Source organism: Ptychodera flava, chromosome 4 (genome assembly GCF_041260155.1).
Source record: "Ptychodera flava strain L36383 chromosome 4, AS_Pfla_20210202, whole genome shotgun sequence".
Taxonomy (NCBI): domain Eukaryota; kingdom Metazoa; phylum Hemichordata; class Enteropneusta; family Ptychoderidae; genus Ptychodera; species Ptychodera flava.
This window is the reverse complement of record NC_091931.1, coordinates 28,706,252-28,730,006: the sequence shown is the minus strand read 5'-3', so window position 1 is coordinate 28,730,006 and position 23,755 is coordinate 28,706,252. Positions and strand designations below refer to the sequence as shown.

At 39.3% G+C, this 23,755-nt stretch overlaps 1 protein-coding gene across 3 annotated transcripts; it reads right to left on the bottom strand.

The window, feature by feature from the left end:
- Nucleotides 1-499: 499 nt before the first annotated feature.
- LOC139131385 (telomeric repeat-binding factor 2-interacting protein 1-like) lies at nt 500-22,987 on the bottom strand. 3 transcript variants are annotated; one of them, XM_070697409.1, is made up of 11 exons: nt 22,810-22,987; nt 20,584-20,630; nt 19,403-19,507; nt 18,770-18,838; nt 11,495-11,609; nt 10,099-10,246; nt 7,374-8,660; nt 6,232-6,351; nt 4,025-4,125; nt 3,078-3,192; nt 500-2,399 (listed from the first exon to the last, which is right to left on the bottom strand). In XM_070697409.1, the coding sequence occupies exons 1-11, from the start codon at nt 22,930-22,932 to the stop codon at nt 2,236-2,238; spliced, it is 2,394 nt and encodes a 797-aa protein (XP_070553510.1). In that variant the 5' UTR covers nt 22,933-22,987; the 3' UTR covers nt 500-2,235. The 3 variants fall into 3 exon arrangements, with proteins under 3 accessions (XP_070553510.1, XP_070553513.1, XP_070553511.1); XM_070697412.1 differs by having other exon boundaries at nt 6,232-6,336; XM_070697410.1 differs by having other exon boundaries at nt 11,495-11,606.
- Nucleotides 22,988-23,755: the final 768 nt, after the last annotated feature.

The following is a 23,755-nucleotide window of genomic DNA, read 5'->3' as shown; positions in this document are numbered from 1 at the left end:
AACAACAAACAAACAAAACACACAACAACTGATGCACAAATTATTTTGAAGAGAAGCATTGGTATTAAACGCTCTCATTGGAAAGTCTCATACACTGCGCATAGAACAGATGTATGGTCTTGAGAAATGCCGATTCATCTTCCAGTTTCAGTAACAGGGATCATATTCAAATTTTGAACAGCTTGTTTTGGTGCAAGTGAGAATTGTCACAATCAGTAGGCTAGTGTGATACACGGAGACATGCAACACAGCAGTGGATATGCCAGTAAACATCGCAAGGGTTTGACAGTCATGTCCTGGAGACCCCGTCAGAAGAAAGGAAAGCCATACCCTGGAACAGCAGAAATCTACAAACATGGTTGATGCTCACTTTCTCATTATTTCAAAGATCAGGATTTCCACATGAATTTCAATGGGGTTTAGAGATGACATGGAAGGCATTGGGGTAAGTTAAGTAAACGTCAGAAATCACTATCCCAATATATACAGACTGACAAACTTTATTGTTGCAAATGAACAGTAACAACAACTATTCTTTATTCATTCAATTCATCACTGAAAAAATTCCTTTTCCATTTCAAAAACTGACAATCATCAAGTAGTAATGCATTGCAATATTACAGACTACAGTAATAAATACAGTGAAACAACTCTATATAGACTATTCTCTTCTGAAATAGCTTTGCAAGCAGCATACCTGTGCTGGCAGTAAATAGCATTGATGGTGCTTTTTTTGTTCAGCCATCTCCGGTGAAAAGCAATGATGGGATTACTAAATTCCTTTACCCAGTTCAATCCCATTCCCTAATAAAGAGGTTTGTGGTCACCATAAATAATGAGTGGGTTGGGCCAAACCACGGCAGTAAAAGAGGAAAGGAAATTCCATACTTTGTTTTCCTACAGTGTCCCTAATGGATAGGTTTGATGTTGCTTCCAAGTCAACGAAAGGTTCACCTTATGTGGAAGTTTTAGGAGACCTGCTATTACGCATTTCATCCTCACAAATGTTCTTACCCATGAAGGATGATACACCATTGACATAACCAGTCCCCTGGCCAACAATATCAACGATGATTTGGTACCTTTTCCCTAAAAAAAATTGAACGTACATTTGGTCCCTTTTCAGGACTTTAAACCAGCCTGACTGGATTCCAACATTTCACACTGCAGTTCAAACTAATGACTCAATGGCAGTGACAAATTTATGTAAAATATATCAGTTGATACTTCATAAAAATATCAACCAGCTTATTCATAACGTATCATATCATGAAACACTGAAACTACTGGTAGCTGCGCTCTTGCATGATTTGTAATTTTTGAGTGCTAGCAATTACAGTCTGAGACAATAAGTCAAAATTCTCTTCCTATATCACTTATGAAAACATCCAGCAAGTTAGAGAAACCGACGTCTCACAGGGACAATATTCATAATCAATGGTAATATTTACAAATAACTGCTTTCAGGGTTCGTTTTCAGTTCATTGTTTTCACAAAATGAGCAACCTTATCCATTTAAATGACTGCACACTGGACTCAATGACCAATTGTATAACCTGATATCCTATCTCATTGGAAAAGTTGTCGATGAACTTTGAACTTCTATGAATAAAAATCTATCATAGTAAAGTATTTTTCACACACCTCCAACATGTACAAGTAACAAGGTACGTAAATTGCTGTATACAGTAAAACATTGAGGACCGCTGAAAATTTGAAATCAATGCTGGGCAAACAACACTCATTGAATTTGACATGAAAGCCCTTAACAAAAATTTTTTGAAGTGCAAAAATCTAACAAGTCTGAATATGATGGTGTTGAGAAAGTTTTCTCAATGCAACGAATTGCTGACATTAAATTTTGGAAGTTTGAAGTGTTGACAGGGTTTTGAACAAAAAACACTGAATGAAAAGATTTCAATGTTGATTAAGTCTCTCATACATGTATGGCATAGATGTGGCGTATAGCTAGTGCACATTTGCCCATGATAACGAAATAGTGTTAGTGACTTAGTGTTAGAACGGTCAGCCCCCTAGCCACTAAGTGCAAAGAGTTATGTTTGTCAAGCATGTTTTAATTTTTCACAGCCTCTAATCACTCCAGGTGACAGCAATGTGAAATAAACAACGAGTGGATTATGAAAAAAATACAGAACACGTAGCCTCATTTAACAAAATTCTGTTTATCTTCTTGATACTGGAATCAGTTCACAAGAAGCTCTTCTTTATACAACGTTAACTATCACTCTCAGAGCGTTCTTCTTCTGAAGTGACGTCATCAAGGAAGGTCATGTGCCGTAACACTTCTGTGACTCCGTATTTCAACTGCAGTTCCCGGATGTCAGCTGGATCGGAGCTCTGCAGTTTTTGTTCATCTTTTGCGCACCACGCTGGACATCCTTCCAATGCGGCAAAATAGAAGGATATTGAAGTTGGATGAAATATCTTAACCTTTTAATATTGTTGATGGTGACAGATGGAACGAAAAGTGTCACAGGATTTTTTGTGTTCAGAAAAATTCGAAAATAGTTCTATATAATCGGTGAGTTTAGTGGTTTCACAGCACTCAAAGTGCAACAGCTGATGCCTAATTATAGCCTTGCCTCTGTGCGAGTGCCACATACTGTCACATATTATGTCCATGACAGGGGTAGATCAGCTGGTCACAAGAATTTGCAAATCGTGCAGATCTCATGTCTCAGTTCGTGCAACTGCCTGACTGTTTGCCTTTAAATGGCAACTTAATGTAGTGAAATTTTAAGAATTTGACTTCATAGGTTGAGATACTTGTGGCAGGAAGTCTGAATCTCTCTCATTGATTCAGCAATGCTCTAGTCTATGACCTCTCCTTGGTCATGGCACACACTACGCTCTCACCAAGATTTCAGTGGAAGCGTATACATTAACTGAGGAATGGTCCTAGATTAGCAATGCTCCTACTCTGTTCACCAATGTTGTCGTCGAAATAATTGCAACTTTTCATTTGCCATGAATTTAATGATTTGGACAGAGTATAACGGTTATTTCAGCAAATATTGGACAAATCTCTTTGTCAACACAACACTGCAAAAACTCACCTGATGGCATTTTCCCATGAACCAAGTAGTACCTGGCCGCACGCACACTACCACTGCACATGAAAATGGCCATAACCGCGGCTTTCAGGGACAGACCAAAGTCTGTCATTATCGCCTGGGTTGAAGAAATGGGAAATAGAGAAATCAACGGAACAAGGTAGTGGAATACATGGAGGGGTGGTTATTTGATTCTGTATGTTTTACACAATATATCAGTCTGCTCTCTAATCTATCCGATCTCTCGTTGGAGATATAAGAAATGTCTTTTTCATGTATACAATGATTGTATACCCCTACTTGCTATCCCAATATGCAACTAAAATGGACTTTGGCTAGAAGATCAACCACAGTGCTGCCAATTTTTAAAATGTCAAATTTCACAATGCTGCTCATGTACCTGCAGGCACTGTCCACACACAGCCGACATCTTTATTCAAACTGGGCACAATTATGTTGAGTAATGGTATGTAACCAGCATAAATGTATGGAATACAAAAGTATGTACAATGAGTTAATCATATGCCTTGTCATCCCAATGTCTTCATTTGAACTTGAGGGTGACTCTTGTGACAAGTTACAACTTACAGCTTAAAGATTAAAATATTGAAGATTGGAATAGATTGATGACAGTTAGAATGGAAAGCAAATCATTGCATCACCATATTATAGGGAACACAGGAATACTTTGGGTAGCAATATGGCTATTATGACTAGAAGAAAAGGCCTTGTATTGCATTTTTTTGGAAAAATTTGAATTTTCAACGCATAATTTGTGCACCACTGTATTCCTGAAATCATAGAAAACAGAAAGCCCAACGATTAGGTCTTTCTGTCATCTGCAGTCTGAGAACGGCACTAAATCAAAAACAACATCAAAATGGTATGAGTCTAAATGGTAATTAGGACACTAAGATTACTCATTCGTGAATAATATTTGAAAACTTTACCTGTATGGCGTCACACTTCTCATGCAAGTCAGAGTTCAATTTGTCATCTTTGTCAATTGACGCAAGCAGATCACCATTATGACTAGACTGTGGCTGGCTTTCTGCAACACAAGCAGACATTGAATGCATGTCAACGTGATGTGAGAATAAATCTTCACGTGCCTTTCCTCTGAGGTAAACACAGCCGACACAACTCTTTTACCACAGTTGCTGTTGCTAACTTTTACATGTCAATGTAACAAGCAAGGGGAACACACTTACATCATGTTCTGCCCATACTCCTTAATAAGCTTTGAACCCTGAGACAATGTAAATCTCTGAATGTCATAGGTTACCAGGGGGGTCAGAGTTCAAAAGGTTAAACCCTGGCGTGACAAACCAAGATGACACATGTTGTTAGCTTGTCATGCAAAATTCTACTAGACAAAGGCTTCTATATGCTATAAAGTAACAAGTCATCGTTGATGACACAGTCCCCACTTGTTAATGGGTGCTTTGATTACAGGTCCTCAGAGAGGATAGAGTCCTCTTCATTAGGTCTGTGATAAAAATACTTTTGAATAAATTCGCTTGATACATGTCTGAGTTGTAGTTCGGGACATGAAAAAATCGTAATAAAATGGCCACATGGTGGCGATATTGGATCGAATCACAAAACAAATCAATGTGCATATGTATGACATAGGTCAATGTCCTTGTACCAACTTTGATTAAAATCGGTTGAAATATGCCTGAGTTATGGCTTTGTACATGAAAAAATCATAACAAAATGGCCGCACAGCAGCCATATTGGATCGTATCACAAAACAAATTAACATGCATATGTATGACATTGTCAATCTCCTTGTACCAACTTTGAATAAATTTGCTTGATACATGTCTGAGTTATGGTTCTGGACATGAAAAAACGTAATAAAATGGCCACACGGCGGCCATATTGGATCGTATCACAAAACAAGTCAATGTGCATATGTACGACATAGGTCGATGTCCTTGTACCATGTTTGAATAAAATTGGTTTAGATATGCCTGAGTTATGGCTCTGTACATGAAAAAAATCGTAACAAAATGGCCGCACGGCAGCCATATTGGATCGTATCACAAAACAAATTGATGTGCATAGCTATGACATTGGTCAATGTCCTTGTACCAACTTTGAATAAAATCTGTAGAAACAAGCCTGAGTAATGGCTCTGTACATGAAAAAATCGTAATAAAATGGCCGCCTGGCGGCCATATTGGATCGTATCACAAAACAAATTGACGTGCATATGTATGACATAGGTCAACGTCCTTGTACCAATTTTGAATAAAATCGGTTGAGATATGCCTGAGTTATGGCTCTGTACATGAAAAAATCGTAACAAAATGGCCGCACGGCGGCCATATTGGATCGTATCACAAAAAGAATTGACATGCATATCTATGACATTGGTCAATGTCCTTGTACCAACTTTGAATAAAATCAGTTGAAACATGCCTGAATTATGGCTCTGTACATGAAAAAATCGTAATAAAATGGCCGCCTGGCAGCCATATTGGATCGTATCACAAAACAAATCGACGTGCATCTGTATGACATATGAAGTAATCCTTGTACCAAGTTTGAATGAAATCGCTTCAGGCATCTCTGAGATATCTGCGTGAACGGACGGACGGACGCACAGACGGACGCACGCACGCACGCACACACGCACGCACACACGCACGGACATGACCAAACCTATAAGTCCCCCCGGACGGTGTCCGTGGGGACTAAAAAGTAATAGAACTACGGTAACTCATACGTTACTTCAGTCTTCAGTACTCTCAATGGGACTATTTCTTTTTGTTGAGTCACTACGAGTGTCTAGGTTTTCTTTATCTTCCTCTGCTACTTCATTCAATTTATTCTTGAAGCGCGGCATACTGCTGTTCAGTCATGTACATTGATGAGCATTGTTGAAGTATGTGACTCTGATGACAATGACTTATCATCAATGGAGCATAATCATATTCATGTACCTTGGCTGATGCATTATATACTTGATTCTCACCAAAACCCTACTGCCTTGTCAACATGTCTTGCAAACACAGAGAACTTCACTGCACGATGTATAGCAGCTACACTGGATAATCAATTCGTGCATGGTCTCAGTCAGATACGTTCAAAAAAAGACAAACTTTCATGACACTTTTATTAAGATGAACGGAAATTACTTTCTCACCCATAAATTCTTTATCGACATCTTCCATGACAAAATCTCGGAGTCTATGGCTGGATTTCAGTGAAGCAGAACCGTTTGTGGTTTTAATTGCCCTGTCTTCGTCCCCTGTGAATTGTAAGCCTACATTTATTAGTACAGTCACACAGCAACCATTTGGTGATACATACATGTACGTAGTAACCTTGACTTGCACATGTACATGTATTTGTATCTTTATTGTAATACATGTGGCACTGTATGTGCACATTTTTATTGCACAATACTCAAGTCAAGCGAAAGACCTTTCCTTCATAGATTTTTTTGTGGGGTTATCTCATTTGAACCAGAATTCAGACCTGCCCGGCGATCAGGAGGTACAACAACAAAGTTTGCGTAGCACCGGTAAACCTACACTAGGCCTTTCGATCACTGGCATGACCGTTGTAGTCACAGGATCTATCAACACATCCCTATGCGCAGCCGTGTGATTTTCGTGTCAAATGCTGCAAAAACTTGCTCGTTTTGTCTATTTTACCCTGTCATTTGACTATTTCTTGCTACATATTACTAGACTGCAATAAAAGGTCATAGACACGCACTAAAAGGCAATTGTGATCAACATGGGGGCCGACTGCGTCATGGGGCCTCTCCACATCTGTGTACATCAACGCAGTGACCGTTCTCAGCATCTCCTGTGTCCTTCTCTGGCTTGCCAATCATGGTCTTGTGTGTACTTTTTGTGTGAGGCATTGTGCTTGTTGCTGGTCTAAATATATATACAATGTTGATCATTTTAGTGATGTTTTATTACTGTATTGTACATGGCATTGTGTACATGACCGTGCGTGATCAAAACTCATTTGTTCACTTTGACTACGTGCAGTATACTCAGCAACATAATGAGCTGAGTGCATTGTCTCAATGTTCATAGCCTTACACAAGTTCATAAAAAGAAACACCACACTGAAGTTCGTTTCCGATTCTTAATATTTTACTGTTGCATGATCTTGAGTCTTACAGAGGCATTTACAAAGTGAGGGACTGCTTCCATCTCACTTGGATTGAAGTTGAGAAGACTTATGGTTATAAAAATTTATGTTTATCAACGAAAAAGTTACACATGCACAGCACAACGACAGCCGCACTTTAAAATTATGTCATACCTTTTAATTTCTTTGCATCTGGTTCTTGGTCATCTTCACTGTCTTTATCAATACTTTGTTCTTCATCTTGATAAGTTATTTTCCTTCTCTTAGACCGTCTTTCATTCAATTGTTCCTCTCCTGGAGGAATTGTATTATTCTCCTCTTGTGGCTCCCCTCTTTGACTTCTTGTCTGTATCTTAGTGACTTTTTCATCATCCTTGTCTTTTTTACCTGTCTGTCGCCTAGAAACTGTTTCTCTTACATCGCCTCCATCTTTCCGACTTCTTGTCTGTCTCCTAGAAACTACTTCTGTCTCATCATCTTGGCATTTCTGACTTCTCGTTTGTCTCCTAGCAACCGTTCCAGCATCTTCATCTCTTTCACTTGTCTGTTTCCTAGAAACTGTGCCTCTCACATTCTGCTCATTCTTTTGACTCCGTGATTGTCTACTAGCAACTGTAACCCCCTCACTTTCGGAAGCACTCTCGTTATCTTGTCCGGTCTGGCTGCTGCTACTTTGCTTGCTTCCATCCACCTCATCAGCACTCTCCCTTCCTACTATTTCCCATGATTCCCGATCAACTGCATTTGATTTCCTTGGAGTCAAAGGTCGCAGGCGAAGCATCAGCTTTTTCCTCTTACTCTTCACCTCATCGCCTTCAGTGTTCATCTCGTTTCTTGTTCTAACTTGCCCTTTTCGTTTGTCCTGGGTACTCTCGCGGATTTTTCTGATCTTTGAACTTTTGCTCCCTCCTATTGACCCATCTGAACAGTCAGTCCACCTCTCCTTGTCACTTTTGCTGGGTAGTTCACCGCATGAACTTTTACTGGCCGTTTGTCTGGTAACTCTGCAGAATTCTTTGCCAGACTTGTCTTGCAAAGAAGTTCCCATCGTCTCACCTGAAGAATGACTGTCCTCAATGACCTTGTGAGGTGAGTCTGACGGTCGTAGAGTAACCCCCTGATTATCCTCTTCAGAAGAATCACATTCTTCACTTTCTCTGGTGGATCCCTTTTGTGCTTTTACTGGAGTACTTGTCTTTAGAGGCTTTTTGGAGGCCTGGCCTTTCCTGGCCTTCAGACGTTGTGGCATCACATCCATGGGACTCTTGAACACATCTTTATCGCTCATCTTGGCTTTCCCATCCTCCTCCGTTTGCTGTGCCTCACTGGATTCAGCTGCTTTGTATAGCTGCTCGTCAAAGGAGGATGAATTGCTCATGACATCCTCCTCGGTGTCATTGCTGTTTTCACAGGAGCTGTCAAATTCTTCAATCTCAACAGAGGTGTCAAAGATGTTGTCGTCTGTAGTAAACAATTTTATGTTACATTTACATTTTGATTGCAACTACAACAAAATTAATTTTTTCCTGGCACATCTGTTAAGGTAGTATGTGCCTTGAAAGTGAAGCACTTAAACTTTTGCTCAAACTTTCCTCAATGAAGCTTTCGACCATTCTCTTACCAAATCAAAAATAAAAATCAGGGGTCTCCATACAAAATTTATTTCTAGAGAGATATTTGAAATTCAAAATGGCCACCATACCTAAGTTAACTCTGTAAGGAAAAAAAATTTGAATTTTGAAAAACTAAGATGGTGAAAAGTTTTCTAACATTAAGACCATTAAAATTAGCTCCCATAAGTGGTAGATCAGAACAGAATTGATAGAATTTGAAAGGTTGAATATCTGTCTCCGAGGTGTCAGTGTTCTACCTTAAGGCAGAATGCACCTCGAAGACAGATAGTAAAACTAAAATTTTAACAATGTTTTTCTGATCTACTGCATGTGGGCCTGATTTTGAAGCTCTTGGAAAAAGTAAAGTTTGACCATGTTATTTATGCCAACGTAGAAACTTTAAGTTTTTATCATAGAGTTAAGGTAGAACGCGCCTCGGGGACAGATAGTTGGACTCTCAAATTTTTACACTTCTTTTCTGATCTACCACTTGTGGGGGCTCAGTTTAAAGCTCTTAGATAAAGAAAAACTTTCAACAGCTTAGTTTTTCGAAAATCCAAACTTTTATTTTCCCCCATGGAGTTAACACATGAATGGCGGCCATTTTGAATTTCAAATACTGCAAATGTTTTGTAATTTGTTTCCGCAGTTTCAAAGTTTGCACGGTGTTGATTTGGTATATGGTTGAAAGTTTCATTCAGGAAAGTTTGAGCAAAAGTTTAGGTCTTTCACTTTTAAGGCTACCTTAACACAAGGATTGTTCGCCAATTCGAATTTCAAATATCGGTAAATTTAGGACATTTGTTTCCATAGTCCCAAAATTCACTGGGTGACCCTGATATTTTTTCTTCCTTTTAAAAGAGAATGGCTGAAAGTTTCCTTCAGGAAAGTTTGAGCAGAAAAGAGAAAACCGTCTTTCAATTTCGAAGCCCATGCTACCTTAAACACAGAAGTTTGCTAAAGTATGCAACCTTTGTGCACTGGATCAACAAATAGCTAGTAAAGCTTTACCACTGCAATAAGGACAACTCCTCTATTCACAACATTTTTGATGTTTCAAAAGATGTCTTTTCATTTGTATTTACTGCAGTATTCTGAAGAAGGCCACTGAAACAAGTCTGCTGAAATAAAACTAATTTGTTCAATTTTGTATTGGTCAACCGATGACAGAATCTCACAAAATCACACAAACTTTTATATTTGTTCACGGTATGAGCACAAACAATCGCTTTACTTGCACCAATATATTTAGAGAACCAATATAGAGAAACTGACTCTGTACTTACCATCTTTATCATTCCGTTTAGGTTTCTCATCTGGTGATTTTGGAATTTCTTTCTTGTCCTTTTGCTGCCGTTTAATGTAAACATCAAGCTGTGGTTTGAGTTTTTTCCGAAAACGATCCCGCATTGACTGCCATGAATGATCCGTCAGCTGCAGAAAAGCAAAATCAAAGGCAAATAATGCAACATTAGTTAACCAGAGTGTTCCCTACAGCTTAGAAAATCAAAGACGTTGGTATTTTCAGCATAACACTGCATTATTTGCATATTCATATGTTGTGAATACTAAGTATATCCTTTTGCTAAAATTTTGATAAAAAAAGTGTAGCCAATGAAATGTAATATACATTTGTCCAAAAATTATAAAAACAAATTCTGAAACATCCATAAAATTTAGTAAAATGTTGCACTAAAATTTTGGTGGGAAAAATTACAGCGCTCAAAGGGTTACAATTTGATTCCTCTGTTGTCGAAAGTTCTGAGAGTCATACCTAGTGAAGTTCATGGCAGCTACAAGAGAAATAAGTTTACTGGAAAATGAATGCAAGGTGCAAATATTACCACAGCCAAAGCTTTATTGCATGTCACTCACTTTTGATGAAAAGATTTCACTTTTTAGAGCCAGAATTTTTTACACCTGTGCAGTGCCATCTAATGGTGTTGGGTAATGGTAATGGTGTTTCTCTCCTTATTTGTATAAACAGTACATGGGGTCTGTTTACAACTACTGATCTGATATAACTAATAAATAATCTAGTTTGCAGATGGCATGATGGACAATATTTTTAAACAAATGATTTCATAGGCGATTGGTGGAGTTTGTCTTTAAGTGTTTACCATTTCTAATGTTTAATTAACTTTCTTGCATTAATGAGATCAAATACATTATAAACTTTGTCAATAGCAACATGTTGATATATGATGGGCATATGGTACAACGTATATCTGCAAATCTGCAGTGTCATTTTCCTAATAGCAGCTATTAGTGCAAGATACGGGGCATATTAGTATTCATTTATGCAAATTATGTTAATGAGCATTGTTTCGGTATTGAAATTTTATGCTAATGATTCTTTATCAATGTGGAATATTCATCTGTCCTGAATCCTGCATTGTATAAATAGGGGGGGATCACCTATTCTGGAAACATGTACTAATATGGGTCATATTGACCAGTTAAAGTCAACTAATTTTGGGAGTAGATCAAGAAAAAGGTATTTCATGAAAAAGCTGAAATACTAGTTATGCGAAAGTCATCAAAAGCTGCAGCTTGTGGAGCTTTAAATGCCCGTGCTGTAATGCTCATGTCTATCTGACGTATGAATTAGGTTACAGTAACTTTTGCACATTCAATGTATTGCAAGAAAGCCACAAAAAAGTGCAATGAAACAATACTTGCTTTCAACAGCTCCATCTTTTTCCAAATTTTGTTTCCACCCAACTGTTCATAATGATGTTTGGCTAAGTATGAAAGAATGGCATGGTCCTCTGACTCTGTGTAAGCAGTTCGCCTGCTGGAATCAGAAAAGGGTCAGTGTACAACAGCACTACACACATTATCATATACCTCAAGCCACGTTCCTGTGTAAAGCTATGGGAAAAACACACTCACTTTTGTTTAATAATTTACTTTATCACATTCAAAAGCCAAGTTTGTCATCTCCGAACACAAAATACTAGATTTATTCTCTGGTCGTTCTACGTCACGACAACCCACGTCTATGTCATCAATTTTGGTGCGTTGGACCTTTTTTTGCGTCGATCTTTGGTATGCTTGTCAATATAAACAAACAGGCAGCCGGTATTTCTCCCACGATCACAATGTGTCTGACGTGAAAATATTGTAACAATTAATCATGATTATTAGAGTTTGACAAAATACATCCACTAGTCCTTGTGTTTTAATAACAAATAACAAATTCTTGGCTTGTGCATGTGATAAGTATATTATCCCCTATTATTTTTCTTCATTCAGCTTGGAAAATACTCGTTACGTAATGGCCGTGTGTCACCACTAGTCTTCGACTCATGGTGACACGGTCATTTACGCACTCGTATTTTCCTTCACTGAATGAAGAAAAATATTAGGGAATAATATCTAAGTGTCATGTCCAGGCACACTTTGACCAAACATAGGCAAGCACATGCATTTCAGAACCAGCTTCATTCTGGTTACTACACACGTTGCTATCACTAGTATCAGCAAACGTTCCATTCATAAACAAAGCCAATGTGAGATTCAAAAATCTCCTCGTTCTGATCGTATGAGTGACAGTTAAGTTGGCGAAATCTGGTGATATTTTTTAGGGTTTAAAATCCAGTGTAAACTAAGTATGCTATCAATGATGTCTGCGTTTTTGAAAGATTTGAAAATGAACTGAATATAAATCAGATTAAGTGTGATCATGGGATAGATAAGCTAAACTATCATCCATCTTCAAGTACTCTGTTATTTCATCCCGAAATCATCACAAACTTAAAGGCACAATATTATATTATTAGCTCACATGTTCACACACGTGGGCTAATGTCATAGCGATGTCTGTCTGTCTGTGTCTGTCTGTCTGTTTGTTTACACGATAACTCAAAAACGTCTGAACAGATTCAAGTCAGATTTGATACACAGGTACAATATGCTACTTGCAAGAACTGATTAGATTTTGGTTAGTGTGGCTTGCATATTAATGAAGTTATGCAATATCATTTTTTTCCGTACAATGGTTTCCCTATGGAGACGATAATGACATATATCAAGAAATACTGCACAAAATATCATGTGCATTTTTTTTTCATTTGCATATTTTATGAAGCCTCATCTTCTGGAGTCTCACATTTACCTCCATGCACAGACAAAATCTTGCTGTATACTTTGTTTGATGTTGGTCTAGACCGTGGTTTGCCTGTCTTTGGTTTCTTCTCAGTGGTTTTCCTATTTCTTTTTTTTGTAAATTAGCTTAAACCTAGTTTCTTTCCCAGCTAAGAACAATCAATAAACTATTTGTAGTTGGTAATTGTAGCTTGCTGCATCATACCGTGCATTTGTAATGCATTTGCATTGTTTGGGTGTCTCGAAACTGCACGAAGCATACAAGGACGGGAGTATTCACACTGGGGATCTTGAAACTTTTTCGTGCATACCCATTTAACCTCCGGTCAAAGTCCAACATCATCACTCCATTCTGTCAGTTGCATGCTCAGGAACTCTTCCATTGATCATCAGCCAATGTACGACAGAGCAATGAATTATTTTGTTCAAAGGCAAGATTGAATATTTCAATAATCTGACCGATGTAAGGATGATTTTGATACATTAAAAGTGACGGAACCAGCGTTATTAACGATGATCATGCTATTTGGAATATGTTGTGCTGGCGTGAACTCAATTACCCTTGCACCCTGACTTAATCCAGTTAAATGTTTCGCATGATGCTTGCAGCATTTATGCTGGAAAATTTGCATTGCGGAAAATAATGTACATTTATTTATAAAACAGACTATTTGTGAGAATAGTAGGCTACAGAAATAATCCAGTACATATTTTGGGTCGGTCACAAGGACCACCCGCATGTCAAAACTCTTGGTTCTTCGGGGAAAACAGTCAGTCTCGGACTGCAGGACTGACGTGAATTTCGAACATGATGTCTTGGGTCAATCGAATGATCCCAAATACGGCACCCGGTCACGAGCATTTGCCACGCGTGGCAAGAACAGTACCTCTGCAACAACATACTGAAGAACCAGGAACTCGAAACTGTACAAATAAATAAACGAGAGTGGCACAAACAAAGTAGTGTTAAACAGTCCTTAGTACATTTGTATGTTTTGATGCTCTTTTTTCAAGATAATGATATGCAAAAACGCCTAAAGCCATAGATATACTAATTCTAAGTGCAGTTTTCAAGTTAGAACCTTCGAGAGAGTTTGCAAAGATGTAAATGAAATAGTTGTCATTCTTGATTTTTACAGTGACCTGCAAAATATCATATATCATATCATATCATATCAAAAACGGCTCATTCAAATCAAAATGCATCCTGGGTAAGAGAAAAAACTGTAGGAAGAGTTCTAATATTGCCTTTTATATATAGGCTATTATTGAAATTTGCCTGACTTGCAAAATGGTGATCATCCATTGCAATCTATGCAATTACTGAACACTGTTATTAATTGACTGCATGTTTAGTAACTTCTGACATTAAATCTTTTCACTTCTGTTTAAAAAAAGTACAGTTACAATGTCTTCTAATGAAGAGAGCTGGACGGACCTGTTTCAAACGCAGGAAAGTGAGTCTTTTAGTGACAACTGTAATGATTCTGTGGACAATTCGGACTTCCTACCTTCAGAGATAGAGAGTTCCTCTGATTATTCAGACAGTGAGTGGGAGCCTGGATTTGTTCAACTGAGTGAAAGTTCACAAGCATGCTCTACACCAAGTGCCTCGGCAGCACTTGGGAGAGCAGTGACTCAGTTTCCACTCAGCCTGGCCGTAACAGACGCTATGTAGAGGGTGATGACCTCTCACTAGGGGAGAGGTCACACCCAGGGCAAACAACAACTGCAGCCCTTTCTGGCTCTGGAGCCACTTGCCTCAAGGTCTTTTGCACCCTCTTCGCAATACTGCCTTATTTTTGTCCTGTCATCTAAATTCTTTATTCCTCGTACATGTTTAACGATAGCAGCAGCTTGCCGCATGTGTTGTCTTGCATTCTTTTGCGATTTTCTGCCCCTGTCCATGCCCATCAGCCACTTGTTTTTCTCTTTCTTGCAGATAACTCAGACGGCTGACTGCCCCCTACTCCGTCTGTCACCCCTCTATTCCCTTCATGTATCTCCTGTTTCCTTCATCTCTCTGTCCACCGCTGACTTCCTCTTCCCTATCTGTCTGCTCTTCATGTCTCTCTCTATTCTCTCTTTCTCCTCCACCACTCACTTCCTCTCCCCTGTCCATCTCTAAATTATCACCCCTCTCTCTGGCCTGGCGTATGAGCACGGACTGCCATCTGGCCTTGCGGTGAGCCTTAGCAAGAATTAAACTGTATCTTGGGCTTGATGAGTTGAGCCCATGGACATTTTTCATGTGGTGGTCTAGCTGCTTGACTTTGGCCATGCAAAAGTCCATGGGACACTCCTTGTACAAGCGGCAAGAACGAGATGCCAGGTCAAGAGACCTATCATGGGCGATAGTCTTCTTTTTATGGTATTCTTTTAGTTTTGATTTCGCTTGACCCAGTGAAAGGTTATGCCACTGTACATAATGCCTTTTTAGGTTAAAGATCTGAAATTTGCAGTCAGGGCATGTCATCTTTGTCCTTGTTTTGGTTGCTTTAACTTTCTGTCTCTTAGCTGGCCATTCAACGCGCTCTGGACCATTTCCACCGGAAGTGGCACCAGAGCCAGAAAGGGAGGCCGTTATTGTTTGCCCTGGGGATTGGTCATCACCCACTACATAGCGTCTATTACAGCCAGGCTGAGTGGAAACTGAGTCACTGCTCTCCCAAGTGCTGCTGGGGTGAGAAGCAGCAGCACTTGGTGTAGAGCATGCTTGTGAACTTTCACCCAGAGCAGGGTGATGACTGGCTGAGGTCCATTTCTTAGCTGGCCGTTCAACGCGATCTGGACCACCTCCGTCAGAAGTGGCTCCAGAGCCAGAAAGGGCAACAGTTATTGTTTGCCCTGGATGTGACCTCTCACCTAGTTAGAGATCATCACCCTCTTCGTAGCTTCTATTACAGCCAGGTTGAGTGGAAACTGAGTCACTGCTCTCCCAAGTGCTGCTGGGGTGAGCAGCGGCAGCACTTGGTGTAGAGCTGCGGTAGAGCATGCTTGTGAACTTTCACCCAGAGCAGGGTGATGACTGGCTTAGGTCCATTTCTTAGCTGGCCGTTCAACACGATCTGGACCACCTCCACCAGAAGCATGAACCCTACGGTCTTATCTTTATTCGTTAAGGATGTTTTATCAGTTTCTCGAAACTGAGCACAAGAACCTTCTCAAGAACTGCTCATTGATGATGGACCAGTGCAAGACATGGGCCCAAAGCCTGAGAAAAGGCCATAGGGCAAAGAATAGCCATATTCCAGGAGAAATGACAATACATGCAGCTGACTCCTGACGAGTTTCTACGCTATGAATATGAAACATGTAAGGTGGCAATTCATGCAAAAAAGCTCTTGGTATAGTACAGTACCAAAGAAGGCGATGCAATCATACCAAAAGAACCATTTGGCATCATGTCGGGCCATTTTATGGTTCAAATGGTGCTGGACAATGCTCAGAGGTCTGGAGTATTTGTTAACATGCATGTCCAGGACTTTGTAAGGGCCTGCAGAATCGAAGAGAATTTTGTCGTAACCATCTCCAAACATAAAACTGCAAGTACATCTGGCCCTGCCAGAGTTGTGTTTACGGTGACTCTTCATAAACAGATGAAGATCTTTGTTGAGAAGGTGCTGCCCCGGACGCCAGGGGGTAATGACCAAAACACCCCTCTCTTTTGTTCATACGATGGTACGCAACATAACTCAAGTTCGTTTGCAAAAGTGTTGGCCGCTGCCCTGCAGTGTGCTGGTGTGAGTCCCAAGAAGTTGACAACCACTATCGTGCGCAAGTCAACAGTTACTCAGGTGCTGACCAACAGGTCTGATTTAGCCAGGTCAGATTTAGCCAGGTCTCTTGCCTCGCACATGTCACATAGCAGCAGAACAAATTGGTGTGGCCCAAACAAAGTACAGTCAACATGGTATAACTTAAAGTGTCATCACATTCCATAATATGATGTTTTTCATGTAAAGTTTGTCACACTGTTTGAAAGACTTAACATGACTTAATCTTTAAAATTTTCACTGTTTTCTAAAGATCAAAACAATACAATAACATACAGAATATTCAAACTCAGAAATAAACAAATAAACAAACAGTGGTGTCACAAACTTAGCCCAGAAAACAGGGTGTTTTCGACTTCTCTTGCAAAAATCTTGCATTTTTTTGCAATGTTCTTACGTATTTACAATGGTCCGATTTCAAAAGTTCTTCCTGTTTTGAATAGGCCAATAGCAGAAAATATAATTTAAAAACTGTGCAACAAAGGAAACAGTGGTGTAACAAAATATGTAATTAAACCAATTGTGACTTAGACGCAGTGAATAAAAAAGTTGGGTTTGGGTATGCTATATTTAGGAGCTAAATGCACCCACTTCCAGTGCATTGATTTAAAAATTGTAACCAATTTTAGAAAGACAAGTATCAAGTTCATAACATACTAAAACATCAATAACAAAACTCTACAAATAAACAAACAACACTGCCATAAACAACACAAACTATGCTGAGTGTATACGAATTGACAAAGAAAGTCTTGACTATTTGACACACTTAACATTGTGTAATTTTAAAAGTGATTCCTGTTTTAAATAAAGCAACATCTCTATTATAACATATTGGAGAATCAACTGTATAAATAAGCAAACAAGAGAGGCATGATCAAGGCATTGTTTTGCTTAAGTTTTTAGCAGGCAAAGTCTAAAGGTAACATAGTGGACCTCCTGAGGTAACTAACGTAGAGGACATCTTGAGGTAATGTCCAGGACCACTAGAGGTAATGTAGCGGACCACTTGAGGTCCTCTATGCTACCTCAACTTGTTCTCTACGTTACCCATAGACTTACATGGTAAAGTGTTGGTTTTTATCACATGATTACCGTGCAGAATTAAATATACTTGCTGTGCTACGATCTTAAAAGTGCAAGCTGTTTTAGAAAGAACAACATCTCTGCTATAACATATTAAAGAACCAAAGTCAACGCTGTACAAATAGGCGAAAAGGAGTGGCACAAGCAAAGCAATGTAAAAGTGATTCTTTCGTTTTTATGCCATGTTTACCTATGGGGAAAAATGCCGGATTTTTAGGTAAGTTTGCGACCATTAATTACGTACTTAAGGTGGTTCTATTTTATACGTGCACCCTGTTTGGTAAAGATCAACATCTCTGCTATAATATATTGACAAATTAAAGTCAAATCTGTACAAATAAACAAATGGGCGGTTAGGGTTAGGGTTTGCGACTGTGGCGATTGATAGTGCGAACCCTGTTATATTATTGTATTATTTTATTTATTATATTATTTCATCCCGAAATCATCACAAACTTAAAGGTACAATAGGCACAATCAAACATTTTGCTGATGATCTCATCTCGCTGCCGGTGTAATGTACTCAAGTAATAAAGCACACACAGCGACGATATACCACGAGATTTTGACCAGTTCAGGACATATATGCAGGAGCGATAGCGAGTACATATACGGAGTGAACTGGTCAAAATTGAGAGGTATATCGTTGCTGGGTGTGATTTATTGCTATATATATCATAACAGTATATTGAAATTATGGCGAGGAACGACAAAAGCAGATCTTTGCTCAAGCTAAGAGCTCGCGCATATGCCAGCCGTGGTATATTGCCAATATACTACGGTTCTTTTTGCGTCTCAACCAACAGATCACTGTATTTGCGCCATCAATATACTGGTATGATATAATTTACGATAATTTACACCATGCCGTTCTCCATACACCTCAATTTACATCTCATTCTTTGTTGGTATATGTACGTTGCTTTAAAAGTTCTACAGCTGATAATTTTGCTTATGAAATAATATCATTTTCAGGCTGACCTACCCTGATAGGCTGATTACGGAACTGGACAGTGATGGTACCGGTGAAGGTGACCTTACTTGCTTTTTCAGTCTGGAATTTGAAATCAGATTTGGAGATTATGAATCACTGGAATGAAGCTGCAGGATATATTATGTTGCAAGGGTAGATACATGCAGGGGTATTTATTTTTTTTTAATCTGAAAAAATACAAATAATGAACTTTACCATGCAGATGACTCAGTATGTGTATAGAAAGAATAAAAATATAATTAGAATTTACCGTGCGTTTGAAAAGGCTGATGCGTGGTGTAACTCATGTATTTCATAAAATGCTTAAATTTATCTAGGGATTGTTCTACTTTTCAGCAGGCAAATCTTAATATCAATGCACCGTCAAGTACAGTCAATATTGCCATTATTACTCAAGATGATCCCGGCCTTGGTGAGAAGGGACAACTTCATCAATACTATTCTGATGGTACCAGTAATTACATCAAAATTCATTTACTGTTTACTGTTTTGACAGAAGATGGTGCAAACTCTGCTGATATGTACACTGGCTTTTCATCATTGAAGAGACTGACACAGTGTGCCATGCTATCGTGTGTTTACTTTACTTACAGATTTTTGCTACATGATGAATGAAAATTGTACCTGTATGAGTCCAGCGGCAGCAGCCTGTTTTCCTTGGCACAATCTTCGATGTACTTAATTGAGATATAGTCATCTGAATGCCTTATCTCATCTTCAACGGATAATCTAATTAAATGAATTTGTTGAAGTAGTGTCACAGAGGTTGTGGCAAAGCTGCCACAGAGTATTTCGTGGTGCTAAAGTCAATGCAAAACATACATGGAATTGGAAGTAGACTCTCTCACAGCCCCTCACTGGCTTCACCTCAGACCACAATAGCGCCCTCAGCAGTTGAGCTGAGCAAAGCTCGGCTCAGCAAGCTGGTGAAGCCGGCGAAACCCAGCTGGTTCAGTGAGCCTTGCTTGCTAGAAAGACCGATGAGGGCGCATCACCATATGGTTGAGGATAGAGCTGCATAGCGGATGAGGGGCTGTGAGATAGTCTAACACGGAAGTAATTTCTTGAGTTGAAGCTATCACATCTACATAAATAGGTTGCACATATCATATGCCTTAATGTTGAGGATTTCAGGGGCAACAGGTTGCCTGAGATTCTTTGCCAGTTTATCAATTGGTGAAAATGTACAATATGGTGTAATCTTTCACCTGAACTTGACCTGGATTATATATGCACTTTCCCATTATATGATAAACATTCCTATATGGAAATATAATACATGTATGTATATATCAGTTTGTTTACTCTGAAATTGTTTTGAACATATATTTATTGAATTTTTATAAGTTTAATCTTTCACATTCAGAAGGGCACATGAAAAGTCAATTTCCATCGTATTTTTTATGCATAATGGCAATAAATAAATCAACAGTATTACACCGGTATTTCAATATTGTCACTGTTGTGTTGAAGCCAATTTTATTTCAGTCTCAGATTGTCGCATAAGTTCATGAATCGAAATTTCTTTGTTTACATTGAAATTCCTTCCCCCTCCCCCTTAACAAAAGTTCAAAAGTGTGAAATATTGATGCCTGCCTGAGAGTACTATGTAGTATTTTGCTATAGCTACTGAAGAATATGTTTCCCCTGACCACATTACATCGTCAAGTAATCGATCAAATGTGAGTACTAACTGCCATCAGTATGACACAATGAATTGGAAATAGTTACAGATAAATTTGTAAAGGTACATTCTATGATGATGAAATAGAAAAAGATTTTTACATAGGGAAGACAATACTCACTTTATGCACTTTCTGTCATACTTGCTGCTAATAGTCCCACCGCCATGCTAGGAAAGAATGGAATTTCTGGTGTTACTCTCTCTATGCATGCAGACTAAATGCTTGAGGCAAGAGTTATGACATTTGTACCAGTAATTTGTATCAATTGACATGCGACTGTTACTGAGTAGACACTGTAGGAAGTTTAATTGTACATACGAACTCAACATATACTAAATCTTTGTCCAGAACCTCTCCACAGTTTTGGTATGCCTCCAAACTAAATTAACCCTTTTCCTGGCAAGTTCATATTTCACCATCAGGTCAAGTTGGTTAAAACTGGACACCAGTGGTGAAGCAAAACATGTCCCATATGGTGCATTTCAATAAAGACATGAAGATTTGAAGGTCCCTGAAGATAGTGATACTTTAAACATGTTTTTTATGGACTAAAGCTGCTATAACATACTAAGCCAAGTGGGTGAAAATACATACAGTTTTGACTCATATACCACTTTTTACTGACGTGGCAAATGGCGAAGTCATACTATCTGGCAGGTGAAGGGCTAAAGTTTTGCATTATAATACAAACACTGCAGAGAGAGAAACCAATTTGCGACTAGATAAAACATCCTTTTTTGATGTTCCACGTCAGAATTTCAATATACTGTTATGATATAATAGCAGTAAATCACACCCAGCACTGGTATACCACTCTGTTTCGACCAGTTCATTCCGTGTGTGCATTCGCTATCGCTCGCGCATATATGTCGTGAACTGGTCAAAATCACGTGGTATACTGTCGCTGGATGTGTTTCATTTTAGTTCCCACAAAGGTTTCATGCTGAAGCAATCTCAATGTCATGCATTGGCGTTATGTTTGCCACCTTCCTCAAAGTTTAAACACATACACGTAAACGTAACTTCATGATGACATTGACAACGGCTGATCTAGATGCGTTCAGGCACAGGCGTGATGTTTACTGGATAGTTTGTATAAGTGTAGTTTATGCTACTTTCCGACGCTCTCTTCTGTAGCCTAATCAACAGGGTAAGAAACAGAATTATCCGGCCTGCAAAGAAAACTGCCCGTTCCGGTCGAAAACTAAACACGAATCCTACAGTCAGTTACCTCGTTCGACGCGGAAGGCTCTCGACTGTGATATGATGATATAATGTTAGAGTGAATCACGATCCCTCAACAATGATAATGAGTTGCGTTATTACAACGGTGGACGCCAGAAATGCCTATTTGGTGAAAACACGGCAGATTTTTCCGAAAGTTTTCATTTGACTGTGACATGAGAGTGCTTTTTGGACAGTCGAGAGCCTTCCGCGTCGAACGAGGTATCTGACTGTAGGATTCGTGTTTATTTTTTGACCGGAACGGGCAGTTTTCTTTGCAGGCCGGATAATTCTGTTTCTTACCTTGTTGATTAGGCTACAGAAGAGAACGTCGGAACGTAGCATAAACTACACTTATAGAAACTACCCAGTAAACATCACGCCTGCGCTGTTCCCGAAATGTTATTTGACCACCAAATAGCAACCAAATTCTAACTAGTACGTGTAGAAAGCATATGTTGATGAAATATTTTGGCACCATTTTACAAGTGGTATACCCACAAACTGATTGAGTCAAATCGCCGTACACAAAACACAGATTCCTAGTAATTATGGTACGGTGTACGTATGTCATCAGTTTGCGGCTATACCACGTGTAAAATGATGCCAAGATTTTACATTTCATGGGAAAGCTAATTCAATCATATCCCTTCCGACCTCCCCTACTGGCCGAGACCTCTGGATACCTCTTGGCACCTCAAAGCATAGGCGCTTCGATTGTGGTTTCGCGAAGCCCCCATGATTGTTGTATCAACGCCTCAAAGGGGCTTTGCGAAGTGACGATATTATATCGGATATATATCCGCCTGGCCACACTTTGTGTTCTTCAATTTTTTATTACCCAACAACAACATAAACAACACCATTGCACATCAAAATTACTCTGTTCCATGTGGTTCTACCTTCATTATTTACAGAGTGAATCACGATCCCTCAACAAATTACAGTGTTGGCGCCTGTTGCTGCAGTTCCATAGTCCACAGCTTCCAACGGCGATTTTGTGAGGGAGAGCTGTGGTGGGCTACGGAACTGCAGAAACCGCAACTTCATTTTTTTTAGACGTAACAATAACATGTACCATTGCATATGGCGTGGCAGCATACCACTAATATTCGAGCTTACCTCGACAATCGGGCGGATCCTTGCTCTTGCGTCACAAGGTCGCATGTAAAATGTTACCGGCTGGCCATCGTCGGCTGTAAACAGTGTGGACGAATGGGAGAAATCTACATCGTCATCAGCCATTTTCAGATTTGTGTTTCGGAAGGTTTCGCGGGCCGAGCTCACGTCCGGATTCGGCTGAAGTGATATTATTTAATAGGGGTGTTTCGGTGATGAGCTTTGTCGAGAACTAAAATAAAAGATTTATTTGTTAGGAAACCTATGTCAGAAATAGATACACCTAACAAAAAAGTAAGTGTAGGCTTTTATCATTGCCATTTTAACTTTAGGATGGTATAAAAATAAAGAAGCTACAATGCATACCCCATGAAAAGTAATGCACAAATTCCGGTGTGATATTGCATTCTGGGATAGGTGAAAGGGTCATTACACTGTTCACGGTCTAAGGTCAGCCGGTGAACGCTCTGCACCACGAGGACTACACGGCGTACACTGAATCAAGTTCGATCAAGTCTGGAGATTTTTACCCTGAACTTTACAACATTACATTCGACAGGATTTGATCAAGATGGCAGGACTTCCCAATCAAGACGTAGATCCAGAAATCGCACACTTTTGAACGTAGAGTCGCAGAAACAGCGGTTCCAGTCTCTGGTTCACCAACTCACCGCTCAATGTTGGGACAAGTGTGTCGCCGACTCCCGACTCGCGGAGTAAACTGGACTCAAAGACAGAGAGTTGCCTGTCGAACTGTGTAGAAAGATTCATCGATACGACTAATTTTATTGTTAACCGACTAGAGAGTATGCAGTCTAAGGGGATGGCCCAATAAGTGAACGATGGTGTTTTTACGCTTGATAAACAGATTTTCTCAGACAAATTGAGGAAAGCACAGCCAAAGAGTTGACTCACAATGAACATTGCTATCACGAGTTCACACACAGCT